At 43.5% G+C, this 26653-nt stretch overlaps 1 protein-coding gene and 1 long non-coding RNA gene across 44 annotated transcripts in view; one reads left to right on the top strand and one right to left on the bottom strand.

Annotated features, from left to right (window-relative positions):
* Window positions 1-15086, top strand: part of LOC102124964 (uncharacterized) — a 53827-nt gene extending 38741 nt beyond the window's left edge. The window contains exons 4-5 of one of the 2 annotated variants that reach the window (XR_012420835.1): window positions 11879-12009; window positions 14363-15086. This is a non-coding gene — a long non-coding RNA (uncharacterized lncRNA). Of the gene's footprint in view, window positions 1-11878; window positions 12050-14362 lie in introns of those variants that run through there. The other variant, XR_012420843.1, reaches the window with a different exon arrangement.
* GLT1D1 (glycosyltransferase 1 domain containing 1) overlaps window positions 1-26653 on the bottom strand; it is a 150821-nt gene that overhangs the window by 48293 nt on the left and 75875 nt on the right. For 15 of the 42 annotated variants that reach the window (XM_074008393.1, XM_074008402.1, XM_065525042.1 and 12 more), the window contains 5 exons: window positions 26072-26119; window positions 21119-21155; window positions 18627-18683; window positions 7451-7546; window positions 6745-6794 (listed from right to left, as the gene is read on the bottom strand). The exons of 1 other annotated variant lie outside the window; for it this stretch is intronic. In XM_074008393.1, coding sequence (XP_073864494.1) covers window positions 6745-6794; window positions 7451-7546; window positions 18627-18683; window positions 21119-21155; window positions 26072-26119 — 288 coding nt within the window. Of the gene's footprint in view, window positions 1-3698; window positions 4357-6744; window positions 6795-7450; window positions 7547-18626; window positions 18684-21118; window positions 21156-26071; window positions 26120-26653 lie in introns of those variants that run through there. 26 more of the 42 variants (XR_012420829.1, XR_012420830.1, XR_012420831.1 and 23 more) reach the window with 4 other exon arrangements.

The raw sequence follows: 26653 nt of genomic DNA, 5'->3' as shown, positions 1-26653 counted from the left end.
GCTGCTATAAAGACACATGCACACGTATGTTTACTGCGGCACTATTCACAATAGCAAAGACTTGGAATCAACCCAAATGTCCATCAGTGACAGACTGGATTAAGAAAATGTGGCACATATACACCATGGAATACTATGCAGCCATAAAAAAGGATGAGTTTGTGTCCTTTGTAGGGACATGGATGTAGCTGGAAACCATCATTCTCAGCAAACTATCACAAGAACAGAAAACCAAACACCGCATGTTCTCACTCATAGGTGGGAACTGAACAATGAGATCACTTGGACTCGGGAAGGGGAACATCACACACCGGGGCCTATCATGGGGAGGGGGGAGGGGGGAGGGATTGCATTGGGAGTTATACCTGATGTAAATGACGAGTTGATGGGTGCTGACAAGTTGGTGGGTGCAGCACACCAACATGGCACAAGTATACATATGTAACAAACCTGCACGTTATGCACATGTACCCTAGAACTTAAAGTATAAAAAAAAAAAAAAAAAAAGAAATGTAGAAACTCAAATTATTTCATCCACTGAGATGTCGTCAAGGTTTTTGTGGGGGTGGTTGTTGCTTTTCCCTTAGATTTGAAAGACCTTCGACAAGGCAGAGATCTTAAAGTAGGATGGTGCCCAGAGCCTTTGCTTCTGCTAAAGGCCCACCGAGGCTGGCAAGACCGGCGGCCTCACTGTAAACGACGACTGGAAGTGGAAGCCTCAGTTTCAGCAAATCCCAGGACAGCTCGGGGCTACGTGTAAACAGGCACAAACCTGGTGCTTATGACCTGTTTGCTTAAGCAACAAATCCATAACCAAAGGGTGCACTTTTCCATTTCCTAGGACTGCTTTAATTATAGATAGCAAAGTGCCTCATGAAAGAGGTGCTTTAGAATTCTTAATAATTTATGGCAATGAATTAAAACAACTCTCAGACCACCGTCCTTCCCACCCGGGTCTCGGACACTCCGCTGCAGCGCTGCCTCTCCTAGCTACCCTTTCCTCTCACTACTTTGTGTTCTCTGCTCCATCCAAGCCAACGAACATGCTGGGCTGGACGTGCAGCTCCAGACAGGGACATGGAGGTTTCAGGGACGGCGATCTAGTTGGGGTGTGGGCTCAAGGGGACTCATCTGGGACCTGTACTTGCCTACCACGTATCTTGTCATCAGATATGTTACAGATGTGTTAGACTAGCTTGGAAATGGAGAGGGGGGCCTCTGGAAACCATGGCGGAGCTAAAGCTTCCCCAGACGGGGCTTTTCATCACCGCCAGGAGCCGGCAGCACCTTCGGCCAGCCCTATGCCCCCGACTGTTCCCTAATCCTGGAATGTCAAGTCTCTGTCAACTCCTCAACAGACAAAGCCATGGCAATCCTTGCTCAAAACCATTTTGCAATGACCTCCTTCCAGAATTAGGAAAGGAAAGAAAATACAGAGATGCATTTTGTAGGACATACAAGGCCAACAGGGTGTGTGTGTGTGTGTGTGTGTGTGTGCGCGCGCGCACGTGCACGTATGCTCACATGCACACAGTGTTTAGTTAGTTCCCAGCCCTTAAAAATAAAGGCATTTCACTGGCATTATTTTTAATAAAAACACACACATATTCACCCCTTCAAATAAAAAGAGGAGGCCTCTGGACTTGTGGCTTCTCCTGCAGAGTCAGCTCCCAGCCCTGCAGGGACAAGATTCCTAACAGCCACTTTAGGAGGGAAGACAAACACTTTTTACACTCACTGTGCTTTCAAAAGCAGGCAAACCAAAGTTAGAGGGAGGTGCCGTGTTCCATAAAGAAGTGGTAGAAAGGGGCCAGGCGCGGTGGCTCACACCTGTAATCGCAGCACTTTGGGAGGCCGAGGCAGGCGGATCACCAGAGGTCAGGAGTTCGAGACCAGCCTGGCCAACATGGTGAAACCCCATCTCAACTAAAAATACAAAATTTGCTGAGTGTGGTGGTGGGCACTTGTAATCCCAACTACTCGGGAGGCTCAGACAGGAGAATCGCTTGAACCCAGGAGGTGGAGGTTGCAGTGAGCCGAGATCGTACCACTGCACTCCAGCCTGGGCGGCAGAGCGAGACTCCGTCCCAAAAAAAAAAAAAAAAAAGGGCTGGGCGCAGTGGCTCAGGCCTGTAATCCCAGCACTTTGGGAGGCCGAGGTGGGCGGATCACAAGGTCAGGAGATTGAGACCATCCTGGCCAACATGGTGAAACCCTGACTCTATTAAAAATACAAAAAGTTAGCCAGACGTGGTAGCATATGCTTGTAGTCCCAGCTACTAAGCAGTCTGAGGCAGAAGAATCGCTCGAACCCAGGAGGCGGAGGTTGCTGTGAGCTGAGATCACGCCATTGCACTCTGGCCTGGGCGGCAGAGCAAGACTCCGTCTCATGAAAAAAAAAAAAAAAAAAAAAAAAAAAAACCACGGTGGTATAAGAGACATATTTCCTCCGGGAAGTGAAAAACATTTCTGATTGCTTCATATGAAAACAGCAACAGCAACGATGGCGTCTCTCCTAAAAGACTATTACTTACGAAGTCATTAAGAAACAGAGTACCTGCTCCCTCATCAGCGGGCAGCCAAGTTAAAGAGGAAAGACCAGCCCAGGCAGCGTCCTTTCTTCCAGCAGCTCTCTCTTCTCCCGCCTCTGCAATCAGCCCACGTGTGCCCCGAGTCTTTTTTTTTTATAGCTATATAAATATTATTATTTTTTATTATACTTTATGTTCTAGGGTCCATGTGCACAATGAGTCTGTACTTCTCTGGAAGAGGGCTCTGTCACATACCCAGTGCTGTGTACCCCTGCGTTTGCCCCCCATACCAGCTTCCTGGAAAGGAAATGTGATCCAGAAAAAGCCAGACGTTGCGACCAGATGATGGCCAGTTCAGGGTTTGGATGTTCTTCTCCAGCAGGGGTTCTTTTTAAGTATTTCCACCCCACACACTAATGCCGTACAGAGCTCTCCCAAACTGTGGCTAGTCGCATGCACTTTCATAGTTTGTCATATCTACATGCACCGCTGCTTATTTAATACTTTCTGTGAAGTCAATTTATTTTGAGAGGAAATTTTCATAATTGGAAAGCCGGTATCAAGCATTATAAATGGGATGTGATCATCAGAATGAAAACAATGAAAAAGAAAACCACGTTATTCAATGCCTGCTAGATACTGTTGCTGCCTGCCCATGGCCCCACGTCTGAGGCCTTCTCTCTTGATTAGCCAGAATTTTAGCATCAAACTAGAAGTTTTTGTTTCAGTGTTCTTCAAACAGAAAAATGAAAGGAGAATTTTTAAAAGTAATAATGATAACCGTACCTCTATGGGACTTAAGATGAATGAGCGCACTGGGAATTATCTTGTTACTACTACAGTGCTAGCACTTAACGTGTGTGTGTGTGTGCGCGCACGTGCACGCACATATGTGTGTATGTGTATATGTGGGTGTATGTTAACGAACTGCCACATTTAAGCGTAATCTATCTTCCATATGGTATTCAATGTGGCCACACAGATTCTAGCCCTTGGTGTTTTTATTTGTTTATTTGTGTTGAAACGGAATCTTGCTGTCACCCAGGCTGGAGTGCAGGGGTGCAATCTCAGCTCACTGCAACCTCTGCTTCCCGGGTTCAAGTGATTCTCATGCCTCAGCCTCCCGAGGAGCTGGGATTACAGGGGCAGGCCACCATGCCTGGCTAATTTTTGTATTTTTAATTTTTGTACTTTTAGTAGAGATGGGGCTTCATCATGTTGGCCAGGCTGGTGTCAAACTCCTGACCTCAGGTGATCAGCCTCTCTTGGCATTCCAAAGTGCTGGGATTACAGGCCTGAGCCACCACACCTGGCCTAGCCCTTGACATTTTTAATTCCTTATGTAGCCCTTTCCAGGTAAATATTTCCAAAAGCCTTTGAAAATACTGAGAAAAGCTTGTAACTCCATGTTATGCTTTTATGGGTCCCTAGGGAACTAGAAAAAACTATATAAAGAAGAACCACAAAACAGACAAGGCTCCCGGCAGTTGTGTGGAGTTCCCTTCACTCGGATTTTCAGGGACACTGCTGCTGTAGAGACCGGAAACAGAACCCCCCGAAGAAACGGAGTTGGCACTGCCAGTGGTACACCCCATCTGACTGGAAACGCTAAGTGTGTCTTGCTTTCCAAACTGCCTGGAGTCTATGCGAGCTCTTCCTCCTGAGATGACCAGGGCAGCCTGGAGTCTATGCGAGCTCTTCCTCCTGAGATGACCAGGGCAGCCTGGAGTCTATGCAAGCTCTTCCTCCTGAGATGACCAGGGCAGCCACACAGACTTTTATGTAACACTGCAGACCAGGCAGCTGTCTTAGTCCACGGGAGCTGCTATTGCAAAATACCATAAAGCAGAGGCTGACAAACAACGGAAACATCGAGGCGCGGGAAAGACGGGTGTCTGCGAGGCCTGCTTCCCATCCGGATGCTGGCCGTGTCCTCGCTTGGTGGAAGGGGTGAGGCAGCTCTCTGGGGCCTCCCTAATGGGCACGAATCTGCCCTCATGCCTGAATCACCCCCAAAGGCCCCACCTCCTAATACCCTCACACTGGGGAATAGGTTTCAACATAGGAATTTGGAGGGATGCACACACTCAGGCCACAGCAGCAACCCTGGAACAGAAACCCCACAAAGAGGCCAGGTGCGGTGGCTCATGCCTGGAATCCCAGCACTTTGGGAGGCCAAAGCGGGTGGATTGCCTGAGCTCAGGAGTTCGAGACCAGCCTGGCCAACATGGTGAAACCCCGTCCCTACTAAAAATACAAAAATTTGCCAGGTGTGGTGACGGGCGCCTGTAATCCCAGCTACTAGGAAGACTGAGGCCGGAGAATCACTTGAACCCGGGAGGCAGAGGTTGCAGTGAGCCGAGATCACGCCATTGTCAGCCTGGGTGACAGGAGCAAAACTCCGTCTCAAAAAAGAAAAAAGAAAAAAAAAAAAAAAAAGAAACCCCACAAAGATAGGGAGCTGTCACTGGCAGCGCTTCACCCTGTCTGGCTGGAAACACTAGGCATATTCTGTTTTCCAAACCACTTGGAGTAAAGACAGTTCATTTTCATGAGATGACCAGTGCGGCCACAGATTCTGCGAATCCTAAGCGCTTGGGACTTCTATTAGGACTGACGTGGAACACAGCACGTGTTGGATCCTGATCTGGTGAGGCATGAGTGAATATCCCGGAGTCCCCACAGTATGGGAGGTGGCGTCTGCAAGTGGCTCCCGGGGGCTCCATTCCTCGGTCACAGCCACCATGGTTGGGTAAGAATGTCTCCCATCCAAGCATGTTTCTCAGATTTACAGATACTCATTTTCCACACAAGACTCCCAAAGGTGTCACCTGCCATCTGATGTTAGGTGGAAGGAATGGCGCCAAGTTTGTTGAGCAATTTAAGGAAATTTCTTTTTTTTTTTTTTTTTTTTTGAGACGGAGTCTCGCTCTGTCACCCAGGCTGGAGTGTGGTGGCCGGATCTCAGCTCACTGCAAGCTCCGCCTCCCGGGTTCACGCCATTCTCCTGCCTCAGCCTCCCGAGTAGCTGGGACTACCGGCGCCCGCCACCTCGCCCGGCTAGTTTTTTCTTGTATTTTTTAGTAGAGACGGGGTTTCACCGTGTTAGCCAGGATGGTCTCGATCTCCTGACCTCGTGATCCGCCCGTCTCGGCCTCCCAAAGTGCTGGGATTACAGGCGTGAGCCACCGCGCCCGGCTTAAGGAAATTTCAAAGACAATTTGGATCACATATAATATTTGTCTTATGCAGCAAATTAAACTAATTTTCACTTTATATAACTTTAATTTTCTTTTTATAGGACTCCTATGTATTTCTTTTCTTTTTTTCTTTTTTCTTTTTTTTGAGACAGAGTCTTGCTCTGTCACCCAGGCTGGAGTACAGTGGTGCGATCTTAGCTCACTGCAGCTTCCACCTCCCAGGTTCAAGCAATTCTCCTGCCTCAGCCTCCTGAGTAGCTGGGATCACAGGCACCCGCCACCATGCCCGGCTAAATGTATTTTTAGTAGAGACGGGGGTTTCACCATGTTGTCTGGGCTGATCTCGAAGTCCTGCCCTCAGGTGATCCACTGGCCTCAGCCTCCCAAAGTTGCTGGGATTACAAGCATGAGCCAGTGCACCCGGTCAGACTCCTCTGTATTTCCATACAAGTTATTAGTTATCCTTTGTAGCAATAAATTAATCGTAAAGATTCATTGTCATTGTAATGATCTGTAACCTTGGTCTAGTTTTCATTTTTTAAGAGGCCAACTGACTTCATTTACTTAAAAAGAGGAAAACCCCACTTAGTAAGAAGAGCGATGTAGGCCAGACGCGGTGGCTCACACGTGTAATCCCAGCATTTGGGGAAGATGAGGCAGGCAGATCATGAGGTCAGGAGATCGAGACCATCCTGGCTAACACAGTGAAACCCCGTCTCTACTAAAAATACAAAAAGTTAGCCAGGCGTGGTGGCGGCGCCTGTTGTCCCAGCTACTTGGGAGGCTGAGGCAGGAGAATGGCGTGAACCCAGGAGGCAGTGAGACGAGATCCGGCCACTGCACTCCAGCCTGGGCGACAGAGCGAGACTCCGCCTCAAAAAAAGAAAAAAAAAAAAAAAAAAAAAAAAGAAGAGCTAATTGTAGGAAAAAAAAAGTAAACTAATTGTAGAAAACACATGAAAAATATAAAGAGGAAAACAGATGAGATAAATGTTTACAGCACATCAACTTACTTCAGGACCTGCAATCACCAGGTACACACTGGGCTCCTCCTGATGCCATTCTTGGGAAGAAAAAAGAAGACAAAACGAACACTTAAAATGGTTTTATGTCACAGCTGCAAGCACAATTAACTTCGATATAAATTTCTCAATAATATAAATTAGTTCATATCATTTGGCTTTCATTCAGAGTATTAGTCAATTTAAATTACATTTCTTTAGAATTTCTGTATTTGACATTTTATGATTTTAAGTAGAATTTTTTTGTACAGTATTATCCATTGACCAGATTTCAGATTTACTGAATAACTAGGACTACTCTCCAATATCACCACAATTCAACGTGGCTTTGGAATATACTGAAGACTATATAGATGATCTTAAACAATAAACAAAACTCCAAATGCATCACACAAATCGGCATGTGTGAAATATTTTCAGGTAAAATTCTTTTAGTCTTATAATTATTTGCTCTTTTTATGAATTTCTCAGAACCTGAGGGCACAGGACAGTGGAAAACTAAACGGAAATTCCTCCGAAGAGCTGCTGATCCCATACATTATTTTTCTGTTCTTTTCCAAAGTAACAATCTAGAAACAGTTCTGCTCATGTGCAAAGAACGAGGAAAGAAAACTCAGAGCCCTGAAGACAGAAATGCAGAGATGGGCACCCACATGGAATTCCATAAACCATGGAGGAAGGCAGCCCGCAAACACACCTGAAAATGCATCCACCAGATAGAGAGGATCCTTAACTTGTCGAAGTCCACATATCAGAAGAAATATGTGCAAATTATCAGCACTGTGGTTAATCTCTGTAAGAGAAGAGTTCAGAATGTTTTCAGTGGGGAGGGTCTGGATGCTGTAGCCGCAATGATATCACGGACACACTCAGAAGTGGAGGCCTCTGACTTCGAGGCCAGCTGCTCCTACTCTTACTTTTTTTTTTCTGAGACAGAGTCTTGCCCTGTTGTCTAGGCTGAGTGCAATGGCGCAATCTCAGCTCAGCTCACTGCAACCTCCTCCTCCCCGGTTCAAGTGATTCTCCTGCCTTAGCCTCCTGAGTAGCTGGGATTAGAGGCCTCTGCCACCACACCCAGTTAATTTTTGTATTTTTAGTAGAGATGGGGTTTCACCATCTTGGCCTGGCTGGTCTTGAACTCCTGACCTCAAGTGATCCTGGTGAACCACCATGCCCGGCCAAAAAGCCTCATTCTTAAGAATGAGAACAGAGGTTGCGGGGTCAGATTAGAGGGTACTGGTGTGAACGGGGCAGCGGGGAGAGTGGAAAACATGAAGTCTTCCCCGGCCCAGGCTTGGAAATCACATATGGCCACTGCCACTGACTCTATTGGCCATCGGAAGTCCCAGGCCAGCCCTGGGTCTTGGGGTACAGAGATCTGTTCCACTTCTGTGGGAAAGGCTGCAAAGACTGTGGCCATCCACAAGTAGCCTTAGTGACAGATTCCAACCTGGGAAACAATGCTGCTTCTTTCTTTTGTTCATATATAAACATATTTTTTTATTTTTAGTTTTTACTTTTTCCATATTTATTGAGTTATAATTGACAAAAATTATACGTATGTGAAGTATACAATGCGATGGTTTGATATCTGTATACATTTTCTTTTTATACCTATGGACATGTGTTTATTTTTTCTTCAACTTTTATTTGAAGTTCTGGGTACATGTGCAGGATGTGCATGTTTATTACATAGGTTAACAATGTGCCATGGTGGTTTGCTACACAGATTATCCAATCACTTAGGTGTTAAGCCCAAACATCCATTAGCTGTTCTTCCTGATGGTCTCCCTCCTGCCACCCCCAACCCTCCGACAGGCCCTGGTGTGTCCTTCCCCCATGTGTCCATGTGTTCTTATCATTAAACTGCTATCTATAAGTGAGAACATGCGGTGTTTAGTTTTCTCTGCGTTAGTTTGCTGAGGATAATGGCTTCCAACTCCATCCATGTCCCTGCAAAGGACATGATCTCGTTCCTTTTTATGGCTGCATAGTATTCCATGATGTATATGTACCACATTTTCTTGATCCAGTCTATCATTGATGGCCATTTGGGTTGATTCCAGGACATGCATTCATTTAGGCGTGTGGCTCTCTCTATGCATATATGAGTTCATGAGGACATTAATATATAAACCATTTTTCTAGTTTTATCAAGACATTATACCTCCTATCCAGAATTGTATCTAAATCTTTTCTAGAATGTCTGGCTCCTATTTCAGTCATAGTTCAGTCAGTTCCCCCTTGCCTCATCCTTTTTCTTTGCAGCAGAGGTGAAGTTGTACTTTACAGCCTGAGCTCAGCTCCATTTTCCCCACTAGAAATAATTAGTTTACAGCAAGGAAATTAATATAAATGTAAGAGTAGGGGCGGGGCGTGGTGGCTTACACCTGTAATTCCAGCACTCTGGAACCCCAAGGTGGGCAGATCACCTGAGGTCAAGTCTCACTCTGTCAACTAGGCTGGAGTGCAGTAGCACGATCTCGGCTCAATGCAACCTCCACCTCCCCGGTTCAAGCAGTTCTCATCCCTCAGCCTCCCAAGTAGCTGGGATTACAGGCACATACCACCATGCCCAGCTAATTTTTGTATTTTTAGTAGAGATGGGGTTTCGCCATGTTGGTCAGGCTGATCTCCAACTCCTGACCTCAAGTGATCCGCCAAACTTGGCCTCCCAAAGTGTTAGGATTACAAGCGTGAGCCACCGCTCCAGGCCAAGAATGAGGCTTTAGTCTGGAGACTCCCGGCTGCATGAGTTCCTGAACACATTATGAGCTCATGCAGGACCCAGTGAGGGTTCAGCCCTCTGTAAGTCCAGGTGAGCCCAGCAGACACACATGAAGCAGCCCTCACAGGGCCAAACCCCAAGATCAGGAGAAATGCAGGAGTGCTGCTTTCAGCTGGTACATCTTTTTTTTTTTTATGAGAAAATATGTTTAATTTTGTAATAAAAGTTTTGGAAAAAGAGGCGTAAATTTAGACACATTTGCTTCACAGTGCAAATTTCCTGTATTGCATCTGCTCTCTAAAGTGAGGGATCCTGGCCGGGCACAGTGGCTCATGCCTGAAATCAGAACACTATGGGAGGCTGGGCGGGAGGATCACCTGAGGTCGGGAGTTCGAGACCAGCCTGACCAATGTGGCGAAACCCTGTCTCTACTAAAAATACAAAAATTAGCCAGGTGTGGTGCCGCGTACCTGTAATCCCAGCTACTGGGGAGGCTGAGGCAGGAGAATCGCTCGAACCCAGGAGGCGGAGGTTCCAGCGAGCGGAGGTGGTGCCACTGCACTCCCAGCCTGGGTGACAGAGTGAGACTCCATCTCAAAAAAAATAAAAGAAAAGAAAAGTGAGGGATCCAGACCAAGACATCTGCAGATACAGGAAAAAGCTAAGCCTTATTAGCAAAGGGCTTTGGAGGCATTAGAAGATCCATACCCCTCACCACACAACAAATGGGAGCAGGTGGTACATCCTGAGGTGGCTTCTTACAGCTCAGTACATGACACATGCAATAGAAACTGCTAATATATTTAACACAAGCGGACCTAAAACTTCAGCATTTATAACCTGTATAATTGGCCATAAAATCATGCAGGTTCAAGGTTTTTTTCCCAGGACAGGCATTTGTCCATTATTTAATTCAAAAACTTTCATTTTCTCTATGCTATTCCAAATCCTGAACAGGAATACAACTAGTGTGAATACAATGACTTATGGCAACACCAAAACAATCACAAGAGCTTCAAAAAATTAATACGTAACTGGAGAAAATCTTTACTGAAATGTTAAGATTGAGATGTCGCTCTTAGAAAAGCCTTGGAAAATGGTCACACCCTCTGAATAAGCCGCTGACAATCTGCATTGCCAATTTTCATTGAAATATGTTGAGTTTTTAATACTTCCCTAAGACCCTTTTTTTTTTTTTTTTTGAGATGGAGTCTCAGCCTGTAGCCCAGGCTGGAATGCAGTGGTGCGTTCTCTGCTCACTGCAACCTCTGCCTCCTGGGTTCAAGCAATTCTCCTGCCTCAGCTTCCCGAGTAGCTGAGACTACAGGCACAGGTCACCATGCCCGGCTCTTTTTGGTATTTTTAGGAGAGACGAGGTTTCACCATGTTGTCCAGGCTGGGCTCGAACTCCTGACCTCGGGTGATCCACTGGCTTCATCCTCCCAAAGCACTGGGATTACAGGCATGAGCCACCACACCTGGACCTTTCCTTAATATTCTAAGTATCCTGAAGCTAACTTTAGGAATGCAAACCTTAGTGAGTCCTTGTTTGACCAAAAGTCTAAGCTAGATGCTACATGCAGAATTTTGAATTGGAGGTCAGAAGAATTTGAGGTTAGGCATTTGAATATGAGGTCAAGAGTCAAGCTATTCATTTTAATACATGATTTTTAAAAATGGAGAAAACTTTTCAAGATTGCGATGTCAGGAAGGAGAAACAGTCTGAGCCTACATTGCTAGGCAAGAGCCACTAATGAAGGCTAAAATTTGCAAGTGAAAGTTTGATGAGGATAGAGATTAAGAGCACCCTCTCAAAAATTACTTATTAATTACAAAGGAAATATAATACCAGCACAGTACACGGAGAAACCAGGGGATACCAGCTTAACTAAGGGAGGAAGCCTTAGCCCAGCACACATGGCTGGTGTATACACACACACACACACACACACACACACACACACACACACACACACACACAGAGTTTACATAGTCAGAAAAAGAGCTCCGTTATTGGGACAAGCTGATGCTGTACATATCCAGATGTGATACACTGAGAAGCAGCAACGTCACTTTCATCACATTGATGTGCACGAGTATCTATTCACATACACAGCAGGAGGAGGAGGGAGAGAAGGAAGGAACAAGGAGAATCACAAATGTACCAAAAAGAGGGGGAAAGTTGAGAATCGGTATGACCGAATTGGGGAAAAAAAAAGGAGATGCCAAACAAACCAACGATCTACAAAGATGGCATCCAGAGATGGTATTCAAAGCACTGTGTGAAGAACGCAGGTGACGTCAAGGTGAAGAGACTCTGTTTAATTCTTTGTTTTTGCTGTGTGAGAAGTATGAGTGATGGAAACCTATTTTGTTCCTGTACTCTGACACACTTAGCTACTGAGAACTCGAGGCTCTGAAGACGCATTGGCATTTTGGTCACGTAGGCTGTAAACAAGTGGCCCTCCAACTACCCCTGTCCTGGGATCCCTTGGAAAGATGGCCCTGAGAAGAGAATAATCCATAAGGTATGATATTGATTTTCAGAGTTTTTTGACTATGACATACGGTAAGATAAACATATTATGTTGCAACTCAGTCACACGAGATACATAAATACACACATACACATACATAGACACAGAGTTTATATATGGTTAAAAACATACCTTAGGCTGACTACATGCAAGCCACTTTGATGTTTTGTTTGATTTCACTTCAATGTTTAAAAGTGCTCGTCCCTAACGTACTCAATTCATTATGAGACCCCGACCTGCGAGACACTGCAGGGAGATGGAGGGAATCCTATATTCCTTTCCTCTCTCCACGTCTTCTTCCCGGGTTGGAGATTAAGTGTAATGGGAATATAGGAAAATAAATTAGAAAATGATAGAATAAAGGGCTATAGCCTTGTCTTTAGGTTTAAAAAAACAAAAAAACTAAAAGGCAGAGATAGCATTTGGATTTGCGTAGCTTATGTGCACTTTCCACATACTAAAATCTCATTCACTGAAAATAAAGATTATAGAGGAAAAATCCTGATCAAGTGTTCAAGGGCTCAGGCTCATTGCACGTAAGCATCCACTCTGATGAATTACATTTCAGGCTCCCTAAAGCCCCTGACAGCTTTAAGGTGGTATAAATTCTTAGCTTTTAACGAAGAACTATTAAATAAGGTCGGCCTGCTGATGCTCAGAGGCGAGGCACATACCTAACTAATTTTTTTAGTAAATTTTGTCTCCTCCTTTTAATGTCAAACTTATTATTATTACCTTTGCCTTTCCTCTAATGTCTAGTTTATCCATGAGTCAAAATTTGAACTCGTCACTTAACAAATGCACACATTTACATGTTTTTCCGATAGAACCATTTCCTGGAGAATGGTATTTTTATCTTCAAAACAAAATGTGTTGTTTTCACGATCTGGCATATTGCTGCCAACAGCTACATTCCACGTTGCTTCATCTCCCAAGTATGAGTCATGGGCGGGCTCAGGAACAGAAGCCCAATCCATGCTGAGGCGGCCTCTGTCCTGTATTCCATTCTAGAAGCTGTCTTTATTATTTTCTTTTTTCTTTCTTTCTTGTTTAAGTTTCATTTTGCTGTCCAGGCTGGAGTGCAATGGCGCGATCTCGGCTCACTGTAACCTCCGCCTCCCAGGTTCAAGCAATTCTCCTGTCTCAGCCTCCCAGGTAGCTGGGATTACAGGCATGCACCACCACACCTGGCTAATTTTTGTATTTTTAGTAGAAACAGGGTTTCACCATGTTGGTCAGGCTGGTCTTGAACTCCCGACCTCAAGAGATCTGCCGCCTCGGCCTCCCAAAGTGCTGGGATTACAGGTGTGAGCCACCATGCCCAGCCACTGTCTTCATTATTTTTCATTTGTTATTACAAAAAAAAAAAAAAAAACAGTACTTCAGTTGAACCCATTAGACTTACTAAATTATAGCTGAAAAAGCTGATTTGGGGGGCTGTGCAAGAATAAAGGCTTCTACTAACACTAGTTTTCCAAATGAAAAACAAGTGAGTCTTCCTAGGACTAGCCTGAGGAAGAAAAGTGCTACAATCTGAGTTACGCAAATTTGAGTTTCCATTATAGAAATACAAATAGAGTTGACAGAGAGATAGAGATAGAGATGGAGAGAGAGAGAGAGAGAAAGAGAGAGAGAGAGACAGAAATGAGCAATAAAACTAGAAATACAATAAAACAGAAATCAGAAAAACAGGAAGGAGTTACCCAGTCAAATTTAAGCTTTCATACATTATGGTTTGATAGCCTGAAAGGAATCATGACTTTAGATTGTGTTGGTCGTTGGAATTTAAAGGCAAAACTCACAGAACATGGAATCATCACACTTAAAATGTATCTGGAAATGCACAGAAAAACTCAAAGACCAGGTAACTAATTTGATGTCTACACATCGATCTTTCAATCAGAATAGCTATTGCCAATATCGTGTGAAAAAATTATAACAATGCCATTTACTGCATTTAACCTGCTTTACTATTTATTTGTTCGTAGTTCATCTGTTTGCATGTGATATAATGGTAAGCATAAGAGGGGTTTAATGTTTTAAATTAAGGAGACTTAGTAATTTGTTAGCTGGGGCTTAGAGATAGAATTGAGAATGGTCAGAAAACCTGTGACATGCCGGAAGAGGAGAATGCATCGTGACGCAGACATCAGACATTTAAGAAGCACACTACAAACCCTGGTGACTACTCAATTACTCAAATGTTTACATGCAGTGTTAAATGAGGCCCTTCCCACCCACTCCCCCTGATTTCAAGGTTAATAGTTGGTGAGAAGGCAGAGGGTATTTGATCACTAATAGTCTCTACCAACTTCACTCTACCTTCCGTTTTCACTGTCTGCAGCTCCAAGTGGGAGGGACGAATCATAGTCACAGGTTTCCAATGCTCCAGAGGCCAAGGGAAGATAAAGTAAGGATGATGAGGACGGCCCATCCCCAGAGCCTGAGAGATGACAAAGACAAACGATGGCACAAATGCGAACAGACGCCTGATCATAAAACCCAGAGACACAGATTAATCCTACATCTACCCTTAAGCCATTATCTGCCACTGTCAGCTACCAGAGCCACAACCAGTCTCTCTAAGCCAATATATTCTGAATACATTTACAACTTCTAATTGCACACATTAAGATTAAGCAGCAGCCAAGTAGGTCTCCAGAGGAAAACGCTTTCTAAGGAGTGTTTAAAATCTCCTGGCTGTTCCCTTAATCATTCAATAGCAAGACCAACGAAACAGTCAACCCTGAGACTACAGAACGTGACGACAAATCATTCTCCTACTGGAAATTATGAATCTTAGTTACAATGCCATTGCGTCCTGTGATAGATTGAAGACAGACTGGCTTTACAACAGGAAATTGAAAATGGGCCCCCTCGTTCTGAATAATGGTACATGTAACTGACATGACAAAGCAGCTGAGGTCGTGTGGGTTCATCTGTAACACTGAGAACAACCATGCTAGTGTGGCTGAGATTGATGAGTATACTACGAAAATCATTTCTGATAAAATGCTTGGAAATTTTTCTTTTCAATAGAACTTAAAACTGACACATAGAGTATGTGGTAGAGGCTTTGTTTCAAGTCTTTTTTGTTTCATTTTATTTTATTTTAAGTTCCGGAATACATGTGCAGGATGTTCAGGTTTACTGCATAGGTAAACGTGTGCCATGGTGGTTTGCTGCATCTATCATCCTATCACCTAGGTATCAAGCCCCGCACGCATTAGCTAGTTTTCCTGATGCTCTCCCGACGCTCCCACCCCTGCCCTCCCCTGACAGGCCCCAGTGTGTGTTGTTCCCCTCCCTGTGTCCATGTGTTCTCACTGTTCAGCTCCTGCTTATAAGTGAGAACATGCGGTGTTTGGTTTTCTGTTCCTGCCTTAGTGTGCTGAGGATAATGGCTTCCAGCTTCATCCATGTTTCTGCAAAGGACATGATCCTGTTCCTTTTTATGGCTGCATAGTATTCCATGGTGTCTATGTACCACATTTTCTTTATCCAGTCTATCATTGATGGGCATTTGAGTTGATTCCATGTCTTTGCTATTGTGAATAGTGCTGCAGTGAACATACATGTGCATGTATCTTTATAACAGAATGATTATATTCCTTTGGGTATATACCCAGTAATGGGATTGCTGGGTCAAATGGTATCTTTGTGGAATTGCCACACTGTCTTCCAAAATGGTTGAACTAATTTACATGCCCACCAACAGGGTAAAAGCATTCTTATTTCTCTACAAGCTCGCCAGCATCTGTTGTTTCGTGGCTTCTTAATAATCGCCATCTGACCGACGTGCGATGTTCTCATTGTGGTTCTGATTTGCATTTCTCTCATGATCAGTGGATGACGAGCTTTTTTCATATGTTTTTTGGCTGCATGTATGTCTTCTTGTTTCAAGTCTTTAGCATGAAAACAGACTTGGGGCGTCTTTCTGTAGGCTGAGGGCAGAGAACTGATTTTGCATCTTCAGTCTTTTCTTAGAAGTTTGCAGCATGAGGCCAGGCAAGGTGGCTCATACCTGTAATCCCAGCACTTTGGGAAGCTGAGGCAGATGGATTACTTGAGGTCAGGAGTTCAAGACCAGCCTGGCCAACCAACACGGTGAACCCCCCCCCCCAAAAAAAATTACAGAAAATTAGCCGCATGTGATGGGGCATGCCTGTAATCCTAGCTACTCGGGAGGCTGAGGCAGGAGAATCGCTTGAACCTGGGAGGTGGAGGTTCAATGTAATAGGATTTTACAGAAATTGACAAGTTGAGCCCAAAATTTAAATTGATATGCAAAAAACCTAGGATAGCTAAAATAATTTTGAAACAAAGTTATTGACTAACACTACTTGGTTTCTAGACTTACTATTAACCTATAGCAACAAAACAGCATGGTATTGGAATAAAGACGGGCATAGATAGTGGAACACCACATACAGTAAACTGACTTTCAACGAAGGCACCAGAGCAATTCAATGGGCAAAGAAAAACATTTCCAATAAATGACGCCAGAACCATCTGGACATTGTTAAGAAAGAAAGACAAAAAAAAAGATTCCTACTTCATATAACACACAAATAGTAATTTCAGATGGATTTATAATCCTAAATGAAAGAGCTACAGCACTCAAGCTTCTAAAGACATTTAAAAAAGAAGAAAAGCATCTTTGTGACCTTAGGGTAGGTCAAGATTTTCTAGACAGGACTCAAAAGCACTAACCATCAAAGAAAAAGTCTGGTAAACTAGACTTAAATAAAATTTAAACCTCTTCTGTTCTTCAAAAGACATGGTTAAGCAGGAGAAAATATAAGCCAGAGAATGGGAGAAAATATTAACGATATATTTATCTGACAAAAGGTTTGGACCTAGAATATAAGGAAGTTCTACAAACCAATAATTAAAAGACACACATACAATTAGCTAGACACTCACCAAACAAGATACATGAATGGCCAACGTGCACATAAAAAGGTGCTGAACAAAATTAATCATCGGGGAAATGAAACTCAGAAGAATGACAATGAGACACCATTTCATTATCTCCCTAGAACAACTAAAATTGAAAAGACTGTCTACTCTGCCGGTGGGCGAGAACGTGGAGTAACTGAAGCTCTTGCCAGGTTCTGCTGAAGCGTAAGATGGCACACCTTGGAGAACTGTTTGGATTTTTTTTTATAATGTTAATCATATAGTCAAGCTATTTGACTTAGAGGCATTTATCCAAGAGAAGTGAAAACGTAGGTCACCAAAAAACCTTGCACAAGCATATTCATAGTAAATGTATTTGTAATGGTTAAAAATGGCAAACAAGCTAAAAGTTCATCAATAGAAGAAGAGACAAACAATTTGTGATATATGGAATGGAATACACCATTCCAAAATAGAATACTAAGAAGAAAAGGACTACAGATACACACAATAGGGATAAATCTCAAAAACACTAGTTGAACAAAGAAAGCCAGATACAAAAAATTATTTAATGCAGGACTCCACTTAGATGAAGTTCAAGAACAGGTAAAACTAATCTAAGATAAGAAAAACTAGACTAGGAGTCACCTATAAAGAGACAGAAATTAAATATGGAAGACGGCATGAGAGAACTTTCTTGCCTGGTGGAAATGTTACCTGTCTTCATTAGGGTATTTGTCACATGGGTATATACATTTGTCAGACATTTACCTAATTTTGTACTTGAGATCTCTTCATTTCACTAGATAGAAACTTCAGTTTTTTTTAAAAAAAGGGCGAGTTCACTCTATTCTATTGACATAATGAGCAAAGAAGGCAGGTTAGAGTAGTAAGTGAAGCTTGATTTTGTCTTTTAAAAATCATTATTTACATGTAAATTGTTGAGAAAGATCACATCAAACATTAATAGCAGTTCCTTTTTGGTGATGAAATTTCAAGTGATTTAAATTTTTGTTGCATTTTTTGGCCAGGCCCGGTGGCTCATGCCTATAATCCCAGCACTTTGGGAGGCCAAGGTGGGTGGATCACCTGATCAGGAGTTCGAGACCAGCCTGGCCAATACGGCAAAACCCCGTCTCCATTAAAAATACAAAAATTAGCTGGGCGTGGTGGCGCACGCCTGTAGTCCCAGCTTCTTAGGAGGCTGAGGCAGGAGAATCGCTTGAACCAGGGAGGTAGAGGCTGCAGTGAGTCTAGATCACACCACTGCACTCCAGCCTGGGCAACAGAACGAGACTCCGTCTCAAAAAGAAAAACAAAACAAAAAAAGTGTTGCATATTCTGGTATTTTCTCATTTTTCTACAAGGGTAATTTAATTATGTGTGCAATTAGTAAAGTAAAATAAAATGAACACATGAGGTTGTTATTCTTATAAAGAACAAATGTCACAGGAAATGGTACTGAAAATTTGGGAAGCAGGTGCTAAAAACAGCATCAGAAAGGGCTGGAGCCCCTGTCTCTCTGGCTTTCTAGCCCTGCTGTTCCTCAAAAGGGTAAAACTACTCATGAAGTCATAGACAGAGGGAAATCAACCTTGTTCTCCCGGACAACCACTTTTTCAAAACCACACGAACGTCACAAGCTCCTGAAAGTAACTGACAAGATGCACTTCCTCAAAATCCTCTAAGAAGATCTCATATCTCACCGGAGCGTTGAAGAAAGGTATTCCAGTTAAAAGCGGCGTTTGGTGTTGTTGCAATTCCTGGGTCAAAGAAACAAAAAAACGGCAAATTCACTTTGATGCGATTGCTGAAATGCAACCAGTTATTTTGTGTTGAGGCTTATTATTATTATTACTATTATTATTATCATTTTGAGACGGAGTCTCGCTCTGTCACCCAGGCTGCAGTGCAGTGCCACAGTGTCAGCTCACTGCAACCTCCTCCTCCCGGGTTGAAGCGATTCTCCTGCCTCAGCCTCCGGAGTAGCTGGGATTATAGGCACCCGCTGCCACACCCGGCTAATTTTTGTATTTTCAGTAGAGACAGGGTTTCGCCATGTTGGCCAGGCTGGTCTCGAACCCCTGACCTCGAGTGGTCCACCCGCCTCAGCCTCCCAAAGTGCTGGGATTACAGGTGTAAGCCACCATGCACAGCCCACTTGTGTTGAAGTTTAAATAATGGTACCAGCTGGTTTTTATAAAGCCACTTGATGAGTGCGTCACTGAAGTCCCATGAATCCTTCAGCACGGGAGGGTTAAAAAGACCCCATGGATTCCACATGAGAAAAGACCCACCCCTTTCACCCCAGGATCCATGACAGGCCCAAACTGGGTTAGACAAACCATGAGTTCCTTAAAAATGCCAGGAAGTGACAGGTTTCAAACACACTGTCAACTAAGCTCCATGTGAAAATTATACCTCCCTTTAAAATCCTCACTCTCAACCCTCACCAACTCATGCCTGATGGTCTGTTGGCTATTACTTTCTCAGAGAGAAGTTACATTTAATTTTTGCTGAAAAAAAAACAAATATTTTACAATTTAGAAAATCCAGAGGTAATATCTAACATGTTATCTTGGTAACAGAAACATTTTGAAATTTTATAAAACGTAAGTAAATCAAGTCATCTAACCACCTCTAAAATCCACCTGCATAATCATTATTCACACTGAATGATACTGACAACGGCTATTTGACGAGCGTCCGCTTCAAGCCAGCCCTGGGCTCCGACTGCATGTAGGCACTTTCCATACTCCACTGTAGCCCTTAAAGGCCCACGGAGCAGACTGGTTCCTCCAGTTTATCCAGCTGGACACTGAGGTTCCAAGAGGTTAAACGGGCCTCAAAATGCACAGGGTGGAGGTGGTAGACGCTGTGTTCAAACCTACGCACTGCCTCAGAGCCCCGGTCTTTCCTGCTGCACCTGCTAAAAATGTCACTGAGGCCAGTGCAGCAAGGACACGGTGATGGCAGGATGGCATGCCTCACTAAGGTGTGCCTGAGCACCATGGAAGTCCTCGGGAGGCACGAACGCCTGGCCTCAGCGTCTGCACTCGTTCTAACCTGGGCTTGGGGCGAATTACACGTTCTTCCATGGATCTAGGCTTTCCATTATTTCTATCGTGTAGTACAGTGGTTTACAGACTCTGTTTAGAGAGGCCAGGCACAGTGGCTCACACCTGGAATCCCAGCAATTCGGGAGGCCGAGGCAGGCGCATCACCTGAGGTCAGGAGTTCCAGATCAGCCTGGCCAACACGGTAAAACCCTGTCTCTACAAAATGTACAAAAATTAGCTGGGCGTGCTGGGGGGCACCTGTAATCCCAGCTACTCGGGAGGCTGAGGCAGGACAGTTGCTTGAACCCAGGAGGCAGAGGTTGAAGTGAACCAAGATTGCGCCACTGCACTCCAGCCTGGGCAACAGAATGAGACTCCATCTCAAAACAAAAACAAAAACAAAAACAAAAAACTGTGTTTAAACCTCAGAGGGTTTGATGAAGGGCTTCGGATGCCACCATAGGGGTAGGATTGGGCAGGGAGGAAGGGGGAGGATGAAGGGAGAAGAGTTCCAGGTCCCCCAACTCAAGTCAGTCGAAACAGAAGCCCTGCATTTGGTTTGGTTTGTTTTTCCCAAACATACTGCCTATGGAGTATATCGTACTTCTACTGGTGGAAAATGTTAAGTGATCTGCATTTTAAATCATTATTTTATAATTTCTCTTATTTATCTTTTATTCTAATGTTAGAAAAATCATAACAATGTAGCCATTCTCAGGCAGATTGCTTGAGCCCAGGAGTTCAAGACCAATCTGGCAACATGGTGAAACCCCGTTTCTACAAGGAATACAAAAAAAATTTAGCTGGGCATAGTGGCTCATGCCTGTAGTCCCAGCTACCTGGGGGGCTGAGGCTAGAGAATTGCTTGAACCCAGGAGGCAGAGGTTGCAGTAAGCCGAGATCGCATGACTGCATCAGACCTTGTCTCAAAAAAGAAAAAAAAAAAGTAGCCATTTCACTGATTATTTTTAAGTAAATCTCAGAAATCATATTATCTCCTTCATAAACATCTCAATATGTGTCTCTTAAGGGCACAAACTTATTCTTTTAAATATATATATATATCACATATAAATATACATCTATTTATTCATTCTCTATCCCTGTACATAAGTAAATAAATATTTGAAAATGCTTACCTTGACTCTGGACGTAGATCTTACCCTTAGCATGCGGCTTTTGAAAGGAGGGGAGAAAGAAAAGAGAAGTACATTGGAGAGTGCATGACAACTGCTTTTTAGAAATAAAATGAAGTTCATTAACAAAAAAAGCCATCCTGGAAAACATCACTGAGAATCATCTACACACCTGCTCACAGACTTACCACCCTCTAAGAGCAAAGCATTACTTCTGCTTTTAATAGGTTTTGCCATTAAAAATACAGCCTCTATCAGGTAAGAAGCACACACAAAAAGAGTCTCTTAAATGAGGCCTAATGCAATTTTGCAATGTTACGCTTGCTGTGTTAGTGGAGACATTACTGAGGTTCAGCCAGAGAGCATGCCAGTGCCGGCCCAGCTGAAGCAGCTCCTGCCGCAGCGTGGAGGTGGAAGCCTGCGGAAGCACGGTATGACTTATGCAACCCTGAGGCGAAGAGTACTTCCACCACCCCCAGAAAAGATGAAGAAAGGAGTAGGAGGAGAAGGAGGAGCTGCCAATATGTTAGGAAACCAAAGACAGGCCCTAGGAGGCAGATCCTTCCAGGCAAGGGAGGACAGCCGGATGGAAAGCGTCTGGTAAGGGCCTCCCCAAAGGCCTCCCTGGCACCAAGGAAAAGGCGGCCCTTGCATGACTGATTTGGGTATTTGTACCAAGATATCAACTTACTATTCCTTGCCATGTTTTCTGGCAGAATGTCACAAAACTACTAGAAATACCATCCATTTCTCCAGTTCATTTTGAAACAGTGGCAGGAATATTTTTAAGATGACGTTTAGATGGAAAGGTGGAGGCAGGAGCAGAGTGACACCCTCTCTGGAACAGCTGGTGGAGCAAGTCCATGCCAAGGACACTTTCTCTCAAGTGATCAAAATAGGCTGTCATTTTGGTGAAAGAGTCCAGAAATGGATGTCTTTTTGTCATGTGACATAAGCCTGATCAATGCATGAAATGAGTGAACTAGCTAGATCCCTGGAGGTCACAGAAGTCACACCCCTGTCCTTTCTCAGTGTAGGGATACAGTGTGGTCTTTAGGGTACCAGGGAGCCCTCGACACTGCATGGGGTATGCTGGTCCACATTGGACGTTGTCCCCACGTTAGTTTTACATTTTGGGACACAAGTCAAGGGTGAAGCAGCCCTGCCAAGGGTGACTCAATCAACAGGATGGAGACTGGCCCCCCCAAGCCTGGAAAGGTTTGGCAGAGGCAGCAGCCAAGCAAAAGGTGGGTGGCATGACCAGGCACAGTGGCTCACCCATATAATCCCAGCACTTTGGGAGGCTGGGGCAGGCAAATCATTTGAGGTCAGGAGGTCAAGACCAGTCTGGGCAAAATGGTAAAACCCTGTCTCTACTAAAAATACAAAAAGTAGCCAGGTGTGGTGGCGGGCACCTGTAGTCCCAGCTACTTGGGAGGCTGCGGCAGGAGAATTGCTTGAACCCGGGAGGCGGAGGTTGCAGTGAGCCAAGATTGCGCCATTGCACTCCAGACTAAGTGACAGAGTGAGACTCTGCCTCAAAAATTAAAAAAATAATAATAATAATAAAGAAGGTGGTGGGTACACACAAGGCTTGGTGTGGCGTTGGTTTTGTCCTTATCATCACATTTTGTATTTAACTACGGGAAGCATCTCAAGCCTCCAGAAGTCTTGCCTCTCCTCCCCACTTCCCCATGCAAGTGGATATGCGTGGTATTCCAAATGCCCTTAAAATAGTAAACCTTTAAGAGAGAGTTTCAAAAACCTCTTCTCTACCAGTTAAAAAAGACATTAACTTTAATGAAAAAAAAAGGCTAATGGCAACCACTGAAATTAGAAGTTGCAGTTCAGAGCCCTAAACTATTCCTTTTGCTGAATTATAATTTCCCTGGAAAGCTGGAATTGCTATTACTCGAGTGTAGTGGAGGCTCGGAGTATTTTTTCCTGAAACAACCCTGTGTCCAAAACACTTGCCTGGCAACATCTTGGAGATGGATGGTAAAGCACTCACAATAGAACACCATGGCATGTAACTTTCAAGTTAATATAAGTGTTTGACAATAACAGATTCAGCAGAATCCTAGATAAATATAAGGGGAGGCAATATAAAGTTTTTGTCACTATTTTCATTAGAAATATGCTCTGCAATTAGCAATACATAAACTCAAAATGTTCCTGTCAAGAATCTCCTTTCTCCACCAAAAAAAAAAAAAAAAAAAAAAAATTGAGTTAAACTTGTATCTCAGCTCCGTAAGCAGAAGGAATTGACTGAATGTGAAGATTTCTGGACTTATCTGCTGATCTTCCCACATCTCTGAGCATCGTTTTTCTAAAATCAATTGAAAAGCATTTCATAAATGGTATTTTCAGATCTCATCCAGGCAAAGAGAGGAAATAGAGTTGCAGTATAACGGAAGTCTAGACCTGAGTTATTTTTAATCATTGCAATAAAAGAAATCTGGCAAAAGCCAATTGGCTTATATTGATTTTGAAAAACATTTTCTATATGAAAGTGTAACAAATACAAATTAGCTTTCTTTGCTCAATATTTATTATTGTTCTATCTGCCTTGAAATAACACGAGTCAAAGTCCTGCCTTGCAGATAAGGTCATCAGTGCACACAATGGCAAACACTGAGGTGTATTTATCAGCAACTGTTACCTCTTTGGCTCATTACTGGATGTAAAAAGCCAGGATCCTATAGGATAGATACCTATAAATAGATGGATTTCTAACAGACCCAAGGGCTGACTGATGCCTTTTCATGCTGGAATAACATCAACCAAAGAACTTCCCATTCTTTGACTACATATAAGCCAGAGATTCACCTTCTAAAATTAAACTTTCTGCAAATGGAAACCGCAATAGATTATTTTTGAAATATAGGCACAATTTTATGCTCTACAGATGGCAAAAATAATAGTTTTTGTTCTGAAATTATAATACAACTGCAGATTGTGGCTTTGTTAAAACTACTTCTAAAACGATTACAAATCGCTTAAAAGACATGATGGCCCATACACATAAAGTTACAAAATAGATTTATGCCACAAAACACATAGAAACTGGACACTTTTCAAGGTCACGGTGTCTTTTTTCCTCCCTCTACTCTTTTCCCTTAGAAATCTGTTATCGTGCATAAAAAAAGAAAAAATATTCAAAAGGAAGGGGAGGTGTGTGTGGGGAGATTCAACCTTGCCACTGAACTCCTGCAATGGAACCAGATAAAGAACGATTTTCCGTTTCTTTTCTTTTTTTACTAGGAAGTAATCATTTTTCCTAGAAAAAAAAATGTCCAGGCACTAACACTTCACAACATTTTAACAACAAAGAGAGAGGTTTTCGGCCGGGCGCGGTGGCTCAAGCCTGTAATCCCAGCACTTTGGGAGGCCGAGACGGGCGGATCACGAGGTCAGGAGATGGAGACCATCCTGGCTAACACGGTGAAACCCCGTCTCTACTAAAAAATACAAAAAACTAGCCAGGCGAGGTGGCAGCGCCTGTAGTCCCAGCTACTCGGGAGGCTGAGGCAGGAGAATGGCGGGAACCCGGGAGGCGGAGCTTGCAGTGAGCCGAGATAGCGCCACTGCACTCCAGCCTGGGCGACAGAGCGAGACTCCGTCTCAAAAAAAAAAAAAAGAAAGAGGTTTTCAAGAGTTGGGATTCTGGAACATGAGGAAGATGCGCTGGTGTCCTGCTTCATCACAGATGGATGGCACAGGTCAGAAATGGAAGACTGGCTGCAAAGCCAGTATCGAAACCCAGTGGAATGACGCTTGGACTTATTGTGTTTATTTTCCTTCCTGTTGTCCTCCCTGTCCCACAGAAACACCAGCCACCATACAGAGCCCAGTAGCACCTAGCTGAACTGCCAGTCTTCCCTTGGGTAAAACAATGTTTCCAAAAAAAAAAGAATATACATGGGTGAGATGAGAAACAAATGTTAAAACTAGACTGGGATAGGATTCTGTCAGGTCCAACACGAGCAGGCATAGAGATGAAATTAACAAAATCCAGCCAGGCGCAGGGACTCACACCGCGAATCCCAGGACTTTCCGAGGCTGCAGTGAGCTGAGATCGCGCCACTGCACTCCAGCGTGGAAGACAGAGCAACACTCGTCTAAAAAAAATAAATAGTTAAATAAATTTAAAAGAACAACCCGTGACCCTTCACAAAATCAAAGGATGAGAGTGTGGCACCCAATCTAGTGGGGCGACTCAAGAAACAGGAACACCAACAGGAAATTTCCAGAGAAGATTTTCATTTTTTAAAACAATTAAATGTATGGAGTAAACAACTCAGAAGGATTGTTCGTTTTATTCAGAAGATTCCCCTACCATGCTCTGCCTTGGCAATTTAATGAATTAGAAACAATTCTTGTGATGGTACCACACATTTGAGCCCCGGGTCATGGAAAAAGTAAACTCAAGATCTATGGTCTGGAATGGATGCGTTTTTCATACTTTTAAGTTCCTTTAAAACTTCTCAATTCCCAGGGATCTCACGTGGCGGGAAACAAAAAAACCCCACACAGACGTAAAGAACATTTACAGTTCCATCCAGAAATCTCCAATGAAGGCTCAGCTTCATAGAAGCTATTAAAAAGGATTAGCTTCCTGGGACATGATCAATGCCTGGAGCTTCTCCTGCAGAGGTGAGAGGGCTGGCACAGAAACGAGGAATTCTAGAGGCGAAGCCCATGTGCTCAGTGCGTTTTTATGTTTCCAGGAGGGTGGAAACTCTAATGAAAGGTGTGGGCTGTGTAGTTTCAGCTGCTACCAAGATGACTTTCCGAGGTAATCAGACACAAAGCAATGGGCCATGCGGGAAGAGAGAGAAGTAATAAGTAGCTCAGAAGACAACATGCTTCTACTGCAGACTTCAGGGATAAGTCGACACGCAGCTCATTCTGATTAGGCCAGCACTAACATCTGCGCTGACTTGTGGAGCTCACCTGTACAGGAACTGCACGTGTGACAGCCAATGAGATCTGTCTTGCCTTCTATATTTTAATTTCCAAAAGAATTTTGATGAGTCAATGTACACAAAGTAAAATTACACTTTAGGTATTGCCTAATACAACAACTTCCAACAAGTGCCAAGGCAAAGTAGATAAATTAGGCCCCAGAAGGTGGTAACTCAAAGTTTCCAGAAAAAAAAAAAAAAAAGAAAGAAAAAAAAAAAAAAAAAAGAAAAACCTCACTCTAAAGATAACACCTGAAAACTTAGCTCCATCCTTGCAAAGCATATTGATGGGCCATTATGAATGGCACTGTGCTTTTTGTTGTTGTTGTTGAATTTGATAACTGCTTCAAGCAATATTTACTTAAACAGGATTTTAAAAATATAGCTCATAAATAAATATTTGAGTTTAGATTACATGTCCTCTTAGAAGAATGCTTATTAGGAAAAGAGTATGAAAACAGACATGAGGGGTTTTGAACCCAATGGAGACATATTAAACCATAATCATTGCTTCTCCTGGTAGAAGCTTCCATTAAGATGTACGTTTAATTTGTTTGTGGGTGTTTTGTTC

Source organism: Macaca fascicularis, chromosome 11 (genome assembly GCF_037993035.2).
Source record: "Macaca fascicularis isolate 582-1 chromosome 11, T2T-MFA8v1.1".
NCBI lineage: Eukaryota > Metazoa > Chordata > Mammalia > Primates > Cercopithecidae > Macaca > Macaca fascicularis.
The sequence above is the reverse complement of the archived record's forward strand: the minus strand, read 5'-3'. Positions and strand labels throughout refer to the sequence as shown.